The 20075-nt window shown below is 37.4% G+C and overlaps 2 protein-coding genes and 1 long non-coding RNA gene across 3 annotated transcripts; all 3 read left to right on the top strand.

The window, feature by feature from the left end:
* The first annotated feature begins 270 nt into the window (after positions 1–270).
* Positions 271–7376, top strand: LOC122866627 (ADP-ribosyl cyclase/cyclic ADP-ribose hydrolase 1-like). Its single transcript, XM_044176532.1, has 10 exons — positions 271–2306; positions 2717–2824; positions 2929–3052; positions 3382–3508; positions 3633–3768; positions 4924–5006; positions 5144–5217; positions 5311–5403; positions 6029–6115; positions 6267–7376. The coding sequence occupies exons 1-10, from the start codon at positions 2162–2164 to the stop codon at positions 6364–6366; spliced, it is 1077 nt and encodes a 358-aa protein (XP_044032467.1). The 5' UTR covers positions 271–2161; the 3' UTR covers positions 6367–7376.
* Positions 7377–8521: 1145 nt separating this feature from the next.
* On the top strand, positions 8522–14594 carry LOC122866631 (ADP-ribosyl cyclase/cyclic ADP-ribose hydrolase 1-like). The gene is made up of 8 exons (XM_044176542.1): positions 8522–9042; positions 9666–9792; positions 9911–10046; positions 11246–11328; positions 12382–12455; positions 13721–13807; positions 14008–14091; positions 14178–14594. The coding sequence occupies exons 1-8, from the start codon at positions 8882–8884 to the stop codon at positions 14233–14235; spliced, it is 810 nt and encodes a 269-aa protein (XP_044032477.1). The 5' UTR covers positions 8522–8881; the 3' UTR covers positions 14236–14594.
* Positions 14595–16866: 2272 nt separating this feature from the next.
* Positions 16867–18692, top strand: LOC122866786. Its single transcript, XR_006375809.1, has 3 exons — positions 16867–17095; positions 17420–17506; positions 17776–18692. It is a non-coding gene; the product is annotated as an uncharacterized LOC122866786 (long non-coding RNA).
* The last annotated feature ends 1383 nt before the right edge of the window (positions 18693–20075 follow it).

Consider the following 20075-nt stretch of genomic DNA (forward strand, 5'->3'; position numbering starts at 1 on the left):
TTCTTTTTCTTTTCAAGTCCTCTCGGGTCCTCGTTTCTAATTTCACGATCTGATTCCTCCTCTGACTCCAATTCCGCCTCGCACCCTCTCTCGGAAGCTGACTCAACCCACCTCGCTGCAGACGGACTGACTTCTCAGTGTTGATTTGTTGTAGCTATGGGAGGGCGGGACTAAAGGCAACGCTCACAGTCTCATTGGTCAATAAATGCAGCTGGATGTGAAGTCGCCGCTCTCATTGGCTGTTATTCCTCCTTGGAACGCTGTCATTCTTCCGTACAGGAAACTGATAAATCGCTTTAAGAAAGGAGAGGAGTGTGATTTAGTACAACTAACTTTTCCTCTTGTCTGAAGGAGAGGCAGCAACAATGGATGATTTCCGCAAGTGTGAATTTTTATATCTCCCTTGATTTAATGGCCACTCATAAACATTTGTAAGCTTTGTAAATCTGTAGGTGCATATCTGCACATTCAGGTTACATCTTTGCCTTTTCAGAAAGTGGACTAAAATCTCTGTTGTAAATTACATTCAAGTTCAATTAATAGTGTGTTTTTCTTTAACACAAACACAAAAAGATATACAGTGAATATATATGCATTGGTGGCAACACAAAAAACAAGACTACTCTAGTTACTTGTTTTACAGGCATGAAATACTTAAATGTAGCACAAATGGAAGTAGTGTTTAGAAACTTAATGTTAAGCTTCCTTTTACTTGAGTTAATTATTCACAAACTTCCCCTAATGACAAGATCTTGGTTCTGCTTCAGAGAAATGCATACTGTACATTATACTGAAGTAATTATTCAAGCAACTTTCACAACAGCCTGTATAAGCATATTTCAGTTCATCATTAGTAGTGAATAATGTGTGTGAAAAGCTTGTTCTTCAAATGTGCTGTCTTCAGCTCTTACTTTAAGGTCTGAATCAGATTTTGGTTTCCTTTTCTATGAGGCAATATTCAGCTACTTAACCTCAGCGCAACGACATAAGATGAAACTATATAAGGTCTTTCTTGGACTCCCTACAGTTTTTCTGTGGATGCTACTGTACATATATTAGCACAAAACAAAAATTAAAAAAGTGTTTAATGTTGTGCTAAGATGGGAAGTCCTTCACGTTAGTCAGTGAACAAAAGATCACTAAACAAATACTGTATGTCACCTAGTTTGGTAGGTAAGTTCAGTAACTTCCTTTTGGGACATTTGATCAATTGACACTTGCTTAAGAGACTCTGAGATAACTGACTAGGTCCAAATAAGTAATGGGACATTGTAGATCTTTGTTTTGATGAAATGGGGTTTTTTTTTGTTTTTTTTATGAAATGATGAAATGTGGATGAACTAAATTGTGTATGGAAGTGGTCAAATTTGTTGAATGATTAGATTGATTTCTTTTGTCCTGAATTTTGGTTGAAAAGTGTTTTGAAGAGAATGAAATAAGATCTGCTCAAAACTACCTTTGACCTTGTTATTATCTTTCTTATGAGGTTATATCTTAGAATTACCTTTACATCCTTAATTTATTTTGTAACGTGGGTTACACAGAGAAGTTGCTGCCCCCCTGAGTTATTAATGACACACAGTTGTATGTCTGGCGCCCGATTTTGTGAACTGTAGTACCTTCAGGCCTTAAATTATGCTGCACACCTTTAAAAATGGGAAGACAGAAACAAACTGAGCAACAGATACAGAAAAAAATTGAAAAATTATTATCCTTTATAAAAGAGAGAAATTGCTTTGAACCTACAGTACACATATCTGTCACACTGATCAGTATGAACTAACAGTTGCATGTTCTCATTGTATGTTTTGCCAGTAAAATCTGATGTAGCTGCTTCCCACCTGCGACTACTTCACAAAATAGCATCTGCTATCTTCAACATAATACTGCAGGCTCATTCTGAAACATACATATTGCCCTGTGTCCAATAACTCTAACAGTAACATACACTACTTCCCCCAGCTCATCATGGCACCATGTCCCAGAGAACAGCACACACACTATGTGGGGAGATTCTTAATGGCACCATAATAAGAGTCATGTGGATCTAGTCTTTGCAACAGGAGGCTGGAAAAAACATCTCATCCGTCCTTTAAGAACGTCTCTGTGGGTTGGGAAGGAGCTGTGATTGTCGACCTATGACAAGACGAGCCTCTCGGGCATGACAACCATTAGTCCTGAGAGAAGGGTTCACGACAGATCACACCACAACAGGACTCCATTTGGGCAGAAACCTGACCAAGCAAAGCATTTAACATCAAACTATGGAGCCATTTGTTGCCATTTAACCTTCTGCATGGAAAATGGTGAGTATTTACTTCTGCATGTCACCACTGAATTACAAAACTGGGCATGTGTACCTGTTTAGTCGCATGATATTTTATGATTGCATGTGCTAACCACTGTAATTAAACAACAAAAAAGTGTATCTTTTGTGTATCTCCTTGAAATGCTGAGTTAGAGTTATTGTTCTCTAAAGGTCAGCCGTCATCATGTGTTAAAATCTCCTTGAGGGGGTTTGAAAAGCCAGGTTTGAGAGCTCTAAAAAAAGAAGAAAAAAACATGGGAGGAAGTTTTGTAGATGCCACAAGAAAATTTGATTTCGGTTAATCACGCCGTAGCAAAAGCACTCCTTCCTGAGTTCCCAGGAAAGTACCTGCTGGCCTGCAATCATATCCAAAACTGAAAATGTTTTTTTTTTGCTGTTGATCTACAGTAAGGCAGATCGCATCTTTTCAGGGGCGCAATAAGGCGGTGCTGGGTCTCACTGTCATGAGCGCCCCTAAAACATCTGCGTCCGTTGTAATGATCAGCGTGATTGTATGTAAGTAATTCTTCCTGACGTGCCCACAGTCTTTCTTTTGATGTGCCCCTCCCAAATGTGATCGATAATGTCTTCTTTCTTCTATCTTTGTGTCCATTTCAAAGGGTTTATTATGCTCCAGCTCTGCCCTAGTCAACTCAGAGCACAGCTCGGAACTACCCCCAACATTAAACACATTGTGGTTGGAAGGTGTTACAATTACATCACACTAGTTAACCCCAGCTCGAGGTAATGTACTGTACGATGATTTATACTGAGTCCTAACACAAATTTAATGACCTTTGAATCTTCATGGTTTACATTCCAGTAATTTGATGTACGACCAACTAACACTATTAAAATGCCATTAAATTTAGTAAAGAACATAGTAGGCCATGTTCAGGTCTTGAAACCCAAGCTTTAGTTCTTGGGATCTGACTTGTCACTGTGTCAAGTTTGAAACTTATTGATTTTGAACGATTAATCAATTAATTTTCTGTCAATCGACTTATCGATTGATTGATTGACTAATCGCTGCAGCCCTAAAACACAAAGATATATTTCATCTTTACTTGTAGGTTTGACTGTGAGGACATCTGGAGACAGTTTGAGGAGGCGGTTGTCCGTCAGTCCTCCTGTAATGTGACGGTGGAGGATTATCATCAGATGTTTTATGCGATGCCACAAACCTGGCCTTGTGATAGGGTGAGCAAGAGAGAGATTTTAGCTAGCAAAATTAGATATACGTTCATCATTCTTCATCAATACCTCATTAGATGGAAAACCTTTTGAGTTAAGCTGCTTTATATTTCCCTTCCCGTCTGTTTAGTTTCTCTTCTGGAGTAAAACCAGGACACTGATGCACAGCTATGCAGCTGTTGTACGTCACTTCTGGACCCTGGAGGACACACTGGTTGGCTACATGTTCAATGACCTCATCTGGTGTGGACAAGAGGAAGACTCTGGTAGATCTTTTCTAGTTTTAACACGACAGAGACAATTAAAACATAATGCTTGTACTAGTTAAGGAATGCCCGTGAAAGAAAGGCAGGAGTAACCTAGTGGTTCCCAAGCTCTTTGGCTTTTGAAAGAGGGATTGTCTCCTTGAAAACATTCACAATAAGTTCAAATTAAGATCAAATGCAGAGTGCACTATAAATGGCCGAAACATGAAAATACTATGATACATATACGTTTCTTAAAGCTGCACAAATCAATATTTTTATACTGACAGTGGATCAAATGGCTGTGTGTACTGTAATATGAAAGGGGTCGCTCATAATGACAAGTCCACAAATAATTATTGCCTGGCTCTGCAGGTCCCCTCAGGTCTACGGAGCGTTTTAGCGTCTTTCAGCTCATTGTTTTGGTTTTACAACCTACAGCTTTACTATTTTGTTATTTACAGCAGCAGCAGACAGCTGTTTTCAGTGAAAAAGCTAAAAAATAAAACCTCTTTACACAGCAGACAGACACAGGTAGCAACTAGCTGGTGTTCATAGTGGAGTATTTAGCAAGTATTGTGCCAGATATTTCCCTCAGCAGTTGAGTTAAAAGAGAGTGACTATTGGACTTATTTTCTCAAGTGGCCAGAAACATGACTCATAAATGCTAATGTTGCGCTGTATCTGCTGGATGTATGAATAAGCAACAGTTTGCTAACAAGTTCACCATATCAATCAAATCAAAGTTAATCAATGTTGTGTTTACAGCTTGTTTCCCCCAGTTTACCAAACAAAATCAGCTACTGCGTCTTTAAATTGTTGAAGATAATGTATATATACCAAGTCACCAATAGTACACCAAATTCCTTAACCATTTTTGTACAATATTAATATCAAATAGTGTATTCTATGGCAAACACATTTAGCTTTTATTCATGTATTTTTACAATGAGGAAGTTTGGTTGCACCGGGATTCAAATGAAACCTCATCGCTCAGGCAGCTGCAGCTGTGCTCCCAAATGTTTTGCCTTTAGAATTTTTTTAGTAGTGCTGATTAACATGCCAACTATGTGTCATTGCATGACAACACATCACTTGTTTGTCTTACTTTTCATTCATGTCTCATTTGAATATTATCTGCTTCTTTTAACTGATAGCTGTGAATTTTACACACAGGTTTTGATTTCAGTTCTTGTCCGGAGTGGTTGGCATGTAGAAATCACCCGGTATATTCCTTGTGGAGGCAAGCCTCACAAAACGTAAGTTTAATGTCCAAATGCTTCAGCGCTGTTCTACATATGCACAACTGTGTTGTCTATCATTTATATGCAACATGCTGATCCAAAACCAGCACTGGAATATTGCTCTCATGTGATTTTCTTCACCCATTTGTTAGTTTGCAGAAATGGCATGTGGGAACATCACTGTATTACTGAATGGGTCTATTGTCAACGCCTTTAATAGGAAAAGGTAAAAAAAAAAAAAAAATAGAATGAATGAAGCAAATATTTTAGCTATGGTGTTTAATGAGAATGCATAAAATCTTTTTTTTTTATCTCGCAGCATGTTTGGAAGTGTTGAACTGGACGGTCTGAACCCACGCAGGGTGGCTTATGTCAACATTAAGGTGGTGACCAATCTAGCTGGACCCTTTATGTGAGGATTAAAACAGCTGATACTCTGCAGTAAAATGTTGGGTCTCTACAAGACTTATAATACAATATCACTTTCCAATAAGTCACCCTTCATAAAGCGTTTTTTAATTTGAAACTAATGACTTACTAATCATGTGTGATAACTTTTGGGTTGATGGGTTGTGAAAAATCCTTTAATTTATCAGAAAAACCCTCTAATGGACAACTTTGGGAAAAGCCTGTGGAGAATCTGGACCAAAATCCTTTTATTATCTTATTAACATTCATAACTTCAAACTTTATAGCTTATTAGAATGTTTAAAACCCACAAATATCTATTAATAGATTACCAACATTTATGACGTCTCTGTCATGGAATGACAAGACTATGTTTCTTTGTATGCATGTATAATGACAATAAAACTGAATTATTACCAAACAGAAACCTGCCAGAGGGACTTTTTAGAACCTGGCAACCCAAGTGTTGTTCTAATAATGGCTTATAACTGATCTATAAAGTATCATTATCAACCATTGATATTGCCGCGAGTTACAGTTACTTATAAACCTTTTATAAATTGTGACTTATCAGAAAGTGGTAAACATTTATAACCACTTTTTAAGTCCTTTGTTTTTTTCTTCTACAGAGAATCATGTAGTGAAGGATCCATTGTAGACCTCATCCAGATCCTCCAGTCCAGAGGTTTCCGCTGGACTTGCACAGACAACGAGCAGTAAGTCACATCCATCAAGTACTCCAAATTAAACGCCAAAATACATTGTTTGCACATAGAAGTGAGACTTGATACAGATGTTGTTTATGACTTAATAATGAACTTCCTGATGAAAGTAGCCTGGATTAACAGATATCACATTTGTCCACAGGACCCTGATGATCCTTCAGTGCATCCAGAACCCCAAACAGTCCTCCTGCCAAACATGTGCAAACAGCCTGTCACACAGAAAGAGCCTCACATTTAACTGACTCACCCACAGGTTTAGCATGTATTCTGATATTGTTATGTTGTAGTCTTATGCTCAGTGAAGGTGCATTAAATTAAATTGGCTGCTCAAAAAGTGTTTTCTCTATACCCTGCACTTTTCATTGATCCCATTTCATTAGCAGATTAGGTCAGAACGCCTCTTGGAGCCCTTTGGAGTAAATATATCTGCTTCCTGAAGCCAAAAGCTCCAGCTATACTATCAACGTGATTATGCTAACATTGAACTGACATTTTTGGCTTACATGATAATGACCTCATGGTGGGTCAGTGTTACCTAATTTTGAAGCACTATCTATGTCAAAATCTAGTTTTAAGACCATCTTTTTTTCAGTTTTGTGCTTTTGATGCATTTTCCTAAATCAGTGTGTTTAATGGAATGACCAAAGGTCACAAGGGAAACTCGGCAGGCCCTGAACGTGTTATATAATCTAAAAGATTTAAAAGTTGCAATAGACTGAAATATTATGTGATATTTTCAATAGTTTGACATAAATATGATTCTGTTTTTGTTATTATTAACATTTTGGTTCCATGGCAAGTATTTTGTTTAGTGTGCTCAGTTTTCATAAACCCTCAGGCTCTAAGAATCCCATATGCAGTGTGCAACTTGAGCTATTTGCTTTTTTTTTTTTTTGGTTTCACAATAGGTCGATCCTGCTAGTGTCAAAGCCTCAGATCTTTTACTTAAGTAGAAGTAGCAATACCACAGGGTATAACTACTGTTACAAGTAAGAGTCATGCATTCAAAATCTTACTTTAGTAAAAGTACAAAAGTATGTAAAGTAAAAGTAGTCATTATGCAGAATGGCCCATTTCAGATTCATATATATTATATTACTGTATTAAAATTAGTGATGCATTAATGTGTACATCACTTTAATGATGCAGCTGGTAAAGGTGGTGCTAATTTTAATTATTTTACATACTGCTGGGTAGCTTGTGAATTCCCCCCCGGGGTTCAATAAAGTCTCATCTATAATGATACAATATATTTTATTTGTTGATTAGATTTTGTATTATTAATCAGAATCTGCAAATTCACAAGTAACTAAAGTTATCAATTAAATGTGGTGGAGCAAGAAGTACAAAATTTGCCTCTGAAACATTGTAAATGGAATGGAATGGAAAGTACAAGTACCTCAAATTTGTACTTAAGTAAAGTACTTGGGTTTCTTTCCACCACTGACCACCACACAGATATTTAGAGTAGGAAACATCCAACAAATGATATAACTGTATTGGTGGATCATTATGTCATTGCACATCCTGCAAAACATGAAGAACCTGTTTACTGGAGTGGTTAATCTTTTGTTTTGATCTTTCTGCTTGTACTCATAGGTCTGCAGCATTTCACAACATGTTCACTATTGATGGCTAGTCCATAACCTTTGATTTATAGCACTCAACCATTTTTCAGTAGCAGATTAGCATTTAATTGCATCAACTTAACCCAGCTACTGTTACAGCTCCTTGGTTTAAATATCTATTACTGACCTACTTACTTACCTGATACAAAAAGGTGAAAGAGTAAGAGCAGCCAACTTCAAAAACCACAAACAATGGGTGGGTCAGACTCAGTATTTACTTTATTTATTTACTTTTAATCTATCGGCATTTTTATTTGACCAAGGTAAAATCCTGGATAACATCAAGCTAATGTCAAGGAAGTGAATTAAAAATAGTAACTAGTTAGTAATAGCTGTGGTGGAGTAAAAACTACAATATTTCTCTCTGAAATGTAGTGAAGTACAAGTATAAAGTAGCATAAAACATGGTGGTGGAATGTACCTAAGTACTCAAGTACTGTGCTTATGTACAAATTTGACTTTTTTTTGGGTACTTGTACTTTTTATTTCACTACATTTATCTGACAGCTTTACTTTACAAATCGAGATTTTTGATGATATCTTGATCTTATAAAATACAATGTTTTGTTAAATCTACCCAACAGTTTATACATGTACAGCTGAAACGACTAATCCAACTGCAACTAACCAATCTTGGTTGCAGTCTGATACAAAATAGTTCCTCGACCATCTACAACAGTAAAATCCTGTTTTTAGGCTACATTAATGCATGAGTGATAATAATCTAATGATATAATATATAATAGTATAACAGTCACAGTAGACATCTTTCTGCATTTAGTACTTTTAGTACTTTAAGTAGGCATTTTCCTGATTTTACTTAAATTCTTTTACATAAGTAACATTTTCAATGAAGGACAAGGTATTTTTACAGTGAGGTACCCACCTCTGATAAAATTTTAATACTCAAGTAAAGTACAATTAGGCCTACAAAATTGTAAATGTACTTTCTTACTATAAGATTACTGATTGGAGCAGAGTCTGGACACGAGCCAGTGCACGTGCGCGTGCACCGTGTTTTCGCCCCTCCATAAATAGAAGTCCGAGCGCCAGCGACGAATCAGTGAACAACACACAGCAGTTTAACAGCCAAACTTTCACCGACATTTGAATTTTTAAGGGCTTTTAAATGGAGTGTGCACAGCGTCGGAGGAGACGCTGCCTTTTTTTAAGTGTCGCCGTTATCATTCTTATAATTATTGTCGTGGCCGTTGTGTTGGGACTGACGCTCCGTAAGGAAACAGACGGACTTAAGCCAGCATTTATTGCTAGGTGTGAGGCGTTCAAAGGGTAAAGGTTTTTATTTTTTAAAGTTTATGTACAGAATATCATGTGTAAAAGGAGTACGGGGCTTCTTCACATATTACATTTGGAATACAATTTAAGATATGATAAATATATGTTGCAGCAAATTAGCATATACATTACACACAGTTGCCAGTTTATTAGGTACACCTCGCTAAAACTAATGCAGTCTAATACGACAGTCCTGCAATAAAAACTACCTTCATGAATTTAATGTTTAGTTTTTGTTGAAACTGTTTTAGAGAGGTGTTGATTCAACTTTATGATCACTTTGAAAGAGGATGTAGTTTGTGCTGCTGTTGAGCTGTATTGTTTTATACTGACAGGTGTTTCTATTATTTTGTCCATCCCATTTCTATCAGAGGGTAGGCTAGCTAAATAACAGGAACACCTGCAATCTTTCGTGGTTCCTATGATTCACATTTGTATAAATACAGTGGGAGCGGTGTAGTAATAACAAGTGCAGAGTTATGTTCAAGTGAGGGAGGAAATGCCCTGTTTCTTTTTGTCAAACGCAAACTAGCTAGTTTGTCAGTAAAGGGTTTCCATCAGAATGAGGCTGATCCACATTCCTGAAACTAAGCAGCACTGTCATATTTATTTTTCAGATACGACTGTCAAACTGTATGGGGTGCATTTGAACAAGCCTATGTGGGGCAGGACCCTTGTAAAGTTCCCATGGAAGCCTATGACCCCCTCATTGCAGCGGCCCCCTTCAAACCTGCATGCAACAGAGTAAACACTCTCACACTCATCACACGACTGTCTGTGTGCACATTATCCACACAAGAGTTCTTTTATAATGCAGAATAATACATTTAACAATGTGATAACAACTGTTTTTGGGGTTTAGATGATGTTCTGGAGCAAAACGAAGGATGTGGTCCATGACTTCACTGAGAAGAAAGATTGTTTTATCACCCTGGAGGACACTCTGTTGGGATCTGTGCTGGATGGTCTGACCTGGTGTGGAAAAGAGGGCAGCAGTGGTAAGAGGCAATAGACAACCATATAACTGTGGCAACAGCTTCAAATGTGTTTTTCACCAGTTAAGCAAAAGACCTCACATGCCCTTTGTGTGTGTTGCATGAGAGGGAATAAAAACTGACATTGGTCCTAATTGCCAGAGGTGTTATTTCTGATGGCTACAGTTACTTTTACATAGTATTATATTAAAACATGTCAAGTCACATCAAGTTTTTTAAGCCCATTATCACAGGGGCTCAGTGGGCTTGCAGCAGTTCCCAGACTGGCTAAAGCTCTCTGAGAAGACAAGGAAAAAGGTCTCAAAACAAACTTGGCAACACCTTAGCTCAAGAAATATCAAAAATCATCGGCCGGGAGCTACCATCCCATGCTAAACACCTTTAGGCTACAGTCAAAAAGGACATAAAATTCTACAAGACTCCTCTCTCCCTGCCAAGAATCTTTTCAACTTCCTCCCTTCTTTTTAAAGACTAAAATGTATTATAACTAGGACAGCCAGGTTCTGCAAAAGCACTTTTCCAGAGGCAGTTCTTAAAGGAATAGTTCAACATTTTGGGAAATACACATTTGCTTTCTTGCGGAGATTTAAATGAGAAGATTGATACCACTCTCCCGTCTGTTTGCTAAATATGAAGTTACCACCAGTAGCTGTTTAGCTTAGCTTAGCACAAAGACTGGAAATGGGGGGTGGGGGGAGACAGCGGGGGGAGACAGCTGGCCTACCTAGCTTGGCCAAGTGCAGTAACTTTCTGGTAACTTTCAGTCTCTGGTGGTTGTCTGACAACCTCAGGAAGTTACTCCCTGTAGATGGGTGTCAATCATCTCGTCTAATCCTCTGTAATAAAGCGAATAAGTGCATTTCCCAAATTGTTGAACTATTTGTTTAACTCCCAAAACATCAGAGGTATTATTACTATGCTCATCCTTAAGATACTGTAATTGTATGGACATAACACTACACATCATAGTTGGTACAAGGTGCTAATAGCATCTCTGTGGGACACTTGTTTCGTTTTATGCATAAAGTGTTTATTGTTTGACTTTGGTCATTTTATGTTTTTATCACATAGTTTATGTCTCAGTGTGGGCTTGTGACGTGCTGAGGTTTCTGTTTTGTTTTATATGAGCAGCTCACCAAAGTAAATTCTTATGGACCCCATTTAAGTTGCAGGAAGTGTTGAATCTGTGTGTGTTGTTCTAGAAACATTCACTACCGGCTGCCCAGGATGGACAGACTGTGAGAACAACCCTGTTCGCTCATTCTGGCTCAAAGCCTCAGCTGCTGTAAGTTATCAATAAGAATTTACCCAAAATACGACAGTCCTGGGATCAAGCAGTGGTTAAAATAATGTGGAGCATAAGGTGAAGTAAATCTCTCCTGACTATAAGTGATTATGATAGAAGAAAACAAAAAGGTCACTCAGCGTGATTCTTCATCAATAAGGCTTTGTGTTGGTCTCCATGGAGCTCTCTGCTGGGCGAGCAGCAGCAACCCACACATTCAGAGACCCTGGTTTAGTTTGGCTGGGTCTTATTCTGTGATAAAACTACCAACACATAACACACTTTTCCACATATTCACCGAAACAAGCAAACACACACACACACAGATTCAATCCAATAAAAAAGCATGGCACAGGATAAAAACACTAAGTTAAAATAACTGGCAGATTCACATTAGCTGCTGCACTTAAAGATGCCAACAGCAGCTAATGTGAATCTGCCAGTTATTTTAACTTAGTGTTTTTATCCTGTGCCATGCTTTTTGCACACAGTTGGTGTGATATGAGGCAAATCTAACCTTACCTCATCTTAGAAAGCTGAATAAATGATCTTCTCCTCAACAAGCTGTGCAGCAGCTTACAGATGCTTTTAGCAGCTATAACCGCTGTTTTTACAATAAAAATGTATCAAATGATGATGTGACTGTGAAAGGGGTCAGTGAAAAAGAACTAAAAACCAACACGACCTGCTCAGCACCAAACAGCAGACAGGCACAGTTAGCGACTAGCTGGTGAACATAGTGGAACGAAGAGACACATATTTCATATTTTAACATTGACTGTTGAGATTAATGCACAAGATTAATTCTATTAGGTATAGTTGCTGCCTTGTCAAAGAGGAAAAATGAAGGTAGTGTACCACGGCCTCTTTCTCATATGTAATAACAGATTATTTTACCTATGGGAATATGAAATAATAAATCTAGTTCAGTTGATTGTATGGGTACCTATGCACTGCTGCATGAATCAAACATTTCTGCATTGTAAATGAAATATAACTTAAGCAAGCAAAATAACAGTCCGATAGTGTCTAACATCATCTTCATGTCGGTAGTTTGCAGACATTGCCTGTGGTGATGTCACAGCAATGCTAAACGGATCCATCACCACACCGTTCAGTCCTTCGAGGTAAGTTGCTCTGCCCTTCTTTCATGACTTTAGTGAGAACAGTAAGAGAAGAAATATCCCTTTTCTAATGTTAGTTCATGCAACCAAACAGGTTGACAGTGACGCACTAAAGATGTCAGCAAGTGCGGTTAAAGCAATGTTATATAAGTCTGGCGCAGTAGCAGCACTTTAATCAGATCTTCATACTCTTCATGTGCATCTTTGTTGTAATCTGGTAACCAACAGCACAAGAGGGCCACACATAAGGCTCATTTTTACCCATTTAGTAAAAAAAATGTGCTATTTGTTATGAGGTCCTGATTGTCTGCAGTTTCATTATTTGCCTCCACATCTTTAATGTGGTCCTGAATGCTGTAATTGCAATGCATATCCCTTTCCTCTTTGGTTAGACATTGAGCAGGGCAAATTCTTCTAGACATGGTGGTCGCTGTCTCTTTCTTTACTTTAGCTGTAAATCAAACAAGAAAGCTTCGCCTAATGGACATCATCTCCACAAACTTTGCAGCCTGTGTTGGGCTACAACTAACAATTATTTTCATCATCAGTAAATCTGCAGATTATTTTCTCAAGTCATCGTTGAGTCAATAAAATGTCCATCAAAATTTCCTTAAAGCGGAAGTTGATGTCATCAGATAGCTTGTTATGTCAGACCAACACCCCAAAAGCAGCAAATCCTTTAGGGAATGTTTGAAAAATTACTTAAATGATTAATAGGTTATCAGCTTCAGAGTATTTTTCTGTCATTCGAAAATATTATTTACAGTATCTTGTCTCTAAGGAAGACTGTGAGGATGTTAGTAACACTGAGTCACTCAGTGTTTTGAAACATGCAATTTGTTCTGTACAATTGAAATCACGAACCAAAACACGAGTTCTTTATATTGTAGGTTTATATAGGTGGCCATTTGCTACCCTGACCTCCCCACACCTTATTTTAATATTCAGCCAACAGTCACAACAATTTGCATTTCTTTGCATTGATTGATTTTGTGGATTACTTACAATATGCTGTAAATGGTTTTCTAAAATTGAGAGTGAGCAACAGTCTTGTATCAAATTAGCCTTAAATCCTCACGTGTTATTATAGTTTTTTTATTGTCTTCACCTTTTAGCCCGTTTGCCCCTTACTGTAGGTTTTTCCATGACATAACTTGTGAACCTTAGAAGTATAAATGTATACTCCACTTTGAAGCTTATCTGCTGTTCATGTACTCTGTTGATTTCATGCAATCTCTCTAAATTGTTCTCTTTTATTTCGTTGTCAGTATTTTTGGGAGCATCGAGGTGAAGCGGTTCAACTCCACCAGGATAGGAAGCCTGACTGTTGTTCTGGTCACAGAGAAGAACTCTGTGTAAGATTTTCTCCTTATTCACAAGGCTTCTGCAACACTATTGTCATTTTTTGGTTAAATTTGAATGTGACAAGCACAGAAATGTTCTGTATATTTTTCCACAGTGGCTAATTTGGGGGGTACAACACACAAATGTGCAGAAAGACAAACTTATACTGGGAGAATTGATCCTAAAGTCATGTTTTGTGTATCCTCCTCAGGACAAACTGCACAAATGCATCTTTAAAGGATTTACAGAAAGAACTGGATAAAGGAATTAAATATAACTGCAAGGAAGTGACTGAGTAAGTACAGCATGTTTCTGTAAGAGGACGTGACCACATGTATGTTTCTCGCTCACACAGTATGATGACTTTGTCTCTCTCTGCAGAGCTCAGATCCAGGAATGCAGCTCTGATCCAGAGAAACCCTGTAGTTCCTGTTGGTGAAGATTCAGATTATACTGTCTGAAAAGATGAGACACAACAATAACCAGCTATAAAAATATTCATCTAGAGATTGTTTTTATTTTTGTTAAATCTATTAAACAGTATAGAATGTATCGTAGAAAAGGTTTCAGTCGTAGTCATCTGGACACTGTTTTCAGAATCAAGACGTTTCGGCTCCCATCCGGAAGTCATTCTCAATTGTGAAAAAATGGGACGGGAACTAGAAATTTAAGCTACTCTGTGTTACATAAGCCCTGCCCTCAGGAAGGAATCTGTTAATAGCTAGTTTCACCTGAAACTGACCTAATTGTTTCCAAGATGGCCCAGTAACCAAGATGGCCCAGTAACCAAGATGGCCCAGTAACCAAGATGGCCCAGTAACCAAGATGGCCCAGTAACCAAGATGGCCCAGTAACCAAGATGGCCCAGTAACCAGATGACTACGACTGAAACCTTTTCTACGATAGAACACTCCTGGACGAATGAGGGACTACACCGTAGTATAAAATGTAATTATTTTTGTACCTGTGGGCCAGTATGACTTAATGTGAAATATGTCTTTTTATATAAATGTCACTGATTCATTTTTACAATGTGACAATGCACCTTTGTATCTTTTAGTGAAAAGGTTCAGGGTGTGATGGAGAAGCCTTTTATCAAGTGTAAAAGTGTTGGGGTTAGTTGTCATGTACTGTAGAGTAAAATACCTAATCACGTTCCACTGAGGCTCTCACCTGTGGCAGAATTTGTTTTAATGTTTTTAAATAAAATGTTAAAATATGAGGTTGTGAAATTGTGTTTGGATTCTAAAATGTGATAATTATTGCATGTGTGAAATCATTTTGATGTAACATATTTGATGAGAAAAAGAACACATTTTACATAAATCACTCAAAACTAAAAGACATAAAACTAAACAAAACTACAATTAAATTACAGTTGAGCCTGCTGAGACCTGCAGTTGAAACCTTTGAAAGCTAGTGAGTGGAATTTTGACCTTAGATTATTAAATGTTAAATATTTATTGAATAGATAGGCAGCTCTCTACCAACACTAGGAAGCCATATTGAAAAATGTTGGAAGATAAATCACACACATTTATCATGTAACATTTAGGTTAAATGGGAAGCATTTTACAGGCCAGTTTCCATGTTTGTTGTATGCAAATGAAGCCATTTAAAATGTGATCACAATAAGTAGAGTCCAGTAGCATCAAAGGTGTATTAATAATTTAATTTTATAATATTTCGATTGCTGCTTCATGACCTCAGCAGCTCTTAATTTATAGCAGCAATAAGCCACACAGTGAGTGTGAGACCTTCAGTAACACCTCTCAACTTTCTCAAATCTCTTGGCCTTTTAAATGGAGGCTAATCCCACTTAAGTTGCCAGGATTTTTGGGAAAATATGAAATATGTTGCCAGTGAACGTTTAAGAAGATACTTTTAGTATGAACATTTTGTGTTGGCAGTGAGCAGTGTGAACATTTTCACATTATTTTGATAAAAAAGAAACATTATCCTGGCAGCATGATGTTTACTAAAGTGCACCTTTCAGTGTAAAATCCAAGAAGCAAGGAACACCTATTTTTCAGACCTGATCACTAAACGGAGTCACAATCCCAGATTCCTGTCACTGGTCCCCTGCCCATCCAGCCAGTTGAATCCACTCCAGAGATGTGTTAAGAACTTCTTAATTACTTTTATAATGAAATAGTGGAGATTCAGCAGCATTTTAACATCGAACTCAGTGAGCTTGATGTTGATTTCTGCCCACCTTCAACATTAACCCACTTCAATAAAATCTTGAAAGTTGAAACCCTTAAAAGTGAAAAAGTGACTTTTGTGAATATGTTCTCTGTGTGTATGTGTGTTTTATTCTAGAAACATTCACTTGTCAGTGCCCAGGATCAAATATCTGTGAGTCTGTCTTATCAGCTACATTGAAATGGCAAAAAGAAAAAGTACTAAATATGTGTGTGTTGTGCTAGAAACGTTCACTACCGACTGTCAGAACAGAAGCACAGACTGTGCTAACAATCCTGTTCGCTCATTTTGGAGCAGTCTCTCTGCTAAAGTAAGTGCCCAATAAGAAATCACTAGTTTTGCCAATAAGTACAATATTCCTGGGATCAAGCCACCTGTAGTGCTTAATATGTAACCCTGGCTCCTACATCACATGTTTACATCCTAAAAGGATGTAAAGGGGGAGAAATTGTAGTAAAATAACCAGAAACAGAGGTTCATGTCCTGAGTCCGACGTGTTGTTAGGTTCAGGAAACTAAAAGTATACAGTGACATGAAGCATAACATGGGATGAACTGATTTTGTTAATATTTAAACAAAACCATAGTCTCCCCTTAACCTTAACAAAGTGCTTAAAGATGCCTAAACTGAACCATAAAAAACGTAATCTTGGCAGCATGATGTTTACTACAAAACATATAACATATAAAATCACCTTAGAAAGTATAAATGTACACATGCATGTGAGGTTTTGTTGTATAACAAAGATCATGTGCTAAAGGTAGGTAAATCGTTATCATGTGATAATGATTTACCTACAATAAAATAATGACAGTCATGTGTTTTTTATTGTTTTGGCTCTGTACTCACAGCATATTGGATTTAAAATGAAACCATGAGGTTAAACTCATGACCCAAATGCAGGCCTCTCATTTACCACTGCCGTCTTATCAGTGACTAAATCGGTTGCCAGCTTTGACAGAGACATAGACTCCTCCGGCCTCTCAGCCTTTTTTGGGGGGGGGGCATTTTCCCTGCTCCTTACTTGTGGACCTACAGTAGTAACCCATCGAGAAGAAGACAAAGATCGGATAATAAAAAAATCCTGTTCCCAAGTGAGCTAGACAAAAGATTGATCTGTGTAGAATACATGTACATGTAAAGTACTTCATACTGTTTAAATTATACTGTATTCACTATTCTTGTTTGTGTAAAAAATATAGTTTTCTCTCAGGCTGTTGAGTGTTTTAATTTTAGCTATCCTAACCTCTTGCTACTAGGTAATTCATGATCACATGACACACAACATGTGAACTTGGATGTAAATTACAAAATGAACCCTTTGCTTATTAATTTGAATGCTGCTTTATGTAAGAGCCCCTCTTAAAATGAACTGATATAATCCTTCTAAATTCTGTTCTTTTATTTTTTGCTGGTAGTACATTTGCAAGGGTTGAGATAAAGAAACTAAGATAACCGAGAGTGACGCCCCTGAATGTCATTCTGGTCACCGGAGACAAGCAAGTGTAAGATTTTTTGTTGTTGTTGTTTCACATCATGTTTTTGCCAGATTACTTTTATACATTTTGTATGTAACAATTGTCATTTTTCTGTGCATGTCATGTATATGTTACATGTTTTCTCTGTTGAGTGAATGTAATGTTGTTAACAAGGGATAAAATGATGACAAGTTCTCACACAGTGGTGGTTTTAGTTTGGTACAAAGCAGGAATATACAGGAAGAAAAACCGGGCAAATTGAAACCTAAAGCTTTTTTTCTGTTTCTCTGACTCAGGTCAAATTGTGCCTCTCAGAATTTACAGAAGGACTTACGCCACGAACTGGATAAGAAAACTGGTTATACTTTCAACAAAGTAACTAAGTAAGTACAGCATATGTGTGAGAGAGGAGACACTCCTCACTAGAAAAACAACAGCATGGTCATTTATTCAAACTCTTCCAGCCACCTCTGTTTGTTTTGGTTAAAAAGGCCTAGTCAGTGACGATCTGAGCTACAGAGCATGTGACTTTGAGGGGACACCATGTGTCCAGCCATCACTCAACACTGGTTTCTTCTATCCAAATATGGGCTGTGAAGCCTGTTTGTTGAGGGTGACTGAATAAAATGTCAGATTACACCGTCAAACATGACACAAAAGAAAGCAGTTAATGAAATATCAGTCTTGGTTTTTTTTTTTTTTTATTTCTTTGCAGTCCTTGCAAATTCATTAGAGTGCTATCATATGTTTTGCAGATTCACTTCCTTTTGTGCCTGTGGTTCAGTTTGACCTGAAATATCTGCATTGTTTTTATATACAGATTCAATTAGTACATTCACCATATGAGCAGCTTTTATGGGTTCTGGTTCTGATTCAGGAATCGCTTTTTTCCTCATTTCTTTTTTTAAAATGTTTCTAAATTCCTGGTCAAATATCATGTGCTGGAGGCTACAATATCAGTCCTGCTACCAGATCATGTTCAACTGATCTTCTTATTTGGTGGCAAAATTTGAAACATGTTTAAAATAAAATGTTAAAATATGTTATTATGTGATATATGTAAAATTATTGTTGTGTTGCTAAATTTGATAATGATTGTGTGAAATGATCTTGAGGTAACAGTTTTGGTGAGCAGATCATGCAGTTGTTTGACAGTTTTGTAATGTTCATGTGCAATATTGACTTGAGTGTACTTGTAAAATTAATGATCTGAGCAAAAATAAAAGCATAGTTGTTTGGTTTGTCTGGTTTGATTTAAGCAAGAAACGTGATGAAGTGTAAAACTTGGAAGGTAATCTTAAATAATAATAAATTATTCTTTTACTTTCTATGAAGTAATTCAACACATTTTTTGTGGGCCCTTCTCTCAAACCACACAGCCACACATTTTTTTCCTGACATTTAAAAGGTGTACACTTTAGCAAACATGTGCTTAGTTGATTATCCTAGTTGTGTTTCCATTTTTGCTTTCTTTTTTGATTCGCGTGAAAAATGACCTGCTGCCTAAGGTTAGATGAAGGTGTATGCAAATGTACAAAAACCACTAAACCACTCAAAAGAATAGAAAGTGCTCATAAAAAAATCACACCTGCTTTTGGTTCTGTATTGATTGGCGTGGGCCACAAAATGTCTTATCTATTATGTGTGTAAATCAAAGGCGTGCATATGGCGACACAGACAGGAACTTCAGAGCAAAGTGTGAATCTTTTAGAGTGAGATTGTTGTGGCAGGAAGAAGGAGGTTCATTGAGCACAGTAAAAACCTCCTCCTTCCTTTCTACTGACTTGCTGCTGTGTCACACGTACCGTAAACAGGATGTGTCGGTGCTGGGAAGAGGCGTCCAGGCACAGGTGTTACATGAAGAAGGCCCCTCTCTGTAAAACCACAACATAGGGTACTGTGACAAGTACTGTAATGTCGGTAAATATCGTCATGGTTTTAGTCACTGCTGCTGCCATTAACATGATGCTACTAATAACAGTCTTTAAATATAACTTTAAAGACAATAATTGGCCTATGTGTTAATGTGGTTACAGTGAAACATATAAAGTCATTTTTTGACATTTTCACAGTTCCACAGTTTACTTGTCTATCATGGACTTGAATTAAAGTGAATTTAAACAATTATCTGGCTTATACATGGCACTTTACCCCAGACATCCATCATTTGACAAGAAGGTTAATATTAGTTAAAAGCGAAAATAATTCACATAGTTTTCTCTGTCAACATGACCAAGGAGTAACTCGTTTGCTCTGTTGTGCAAAGAGCCAAGCTTTTTAGCATTTTTAAGTGGACTGTAAAACTTTTAGGTACCGTTTTTAGTATGGGACTGTAAAAATATATGTGAAAAGCATCTACGATTTCTAGTCTTGGTGTGGCTGGCTATGGGGGTTATGGGCCAGACTTTTTCTTGGGGTGCAGTAACTTCCTGGAATCTTGTCGTCACCGTGAGGATGCCAGGCAACTGCAGAGAGTCCATTAAGTTACTTGTAGCTGTTTCTAGCTGTCAGCTGTTTTCCCCTGTTTCCAGTCTTTATGCTATGCTAAGCTAATGGGTTGCTGGTGGTGACTTCATTCTTATCGTACAGACATGAC

This window comes from Siniperca chuatsi, linkage group LG19, assembly GCF_020085105.1.
Source record: "Siniperca chuatsi isolate FFG_IHB_CAS linkage group LG19, ASM2008510v1, whole genome shotgun sequence".
NCBI lineage: Eukaryota > Metazoa > Chordata > Actinopteri > Centrarchiformes > Sinipercidae > Siniperca > Siniperca chuatsi.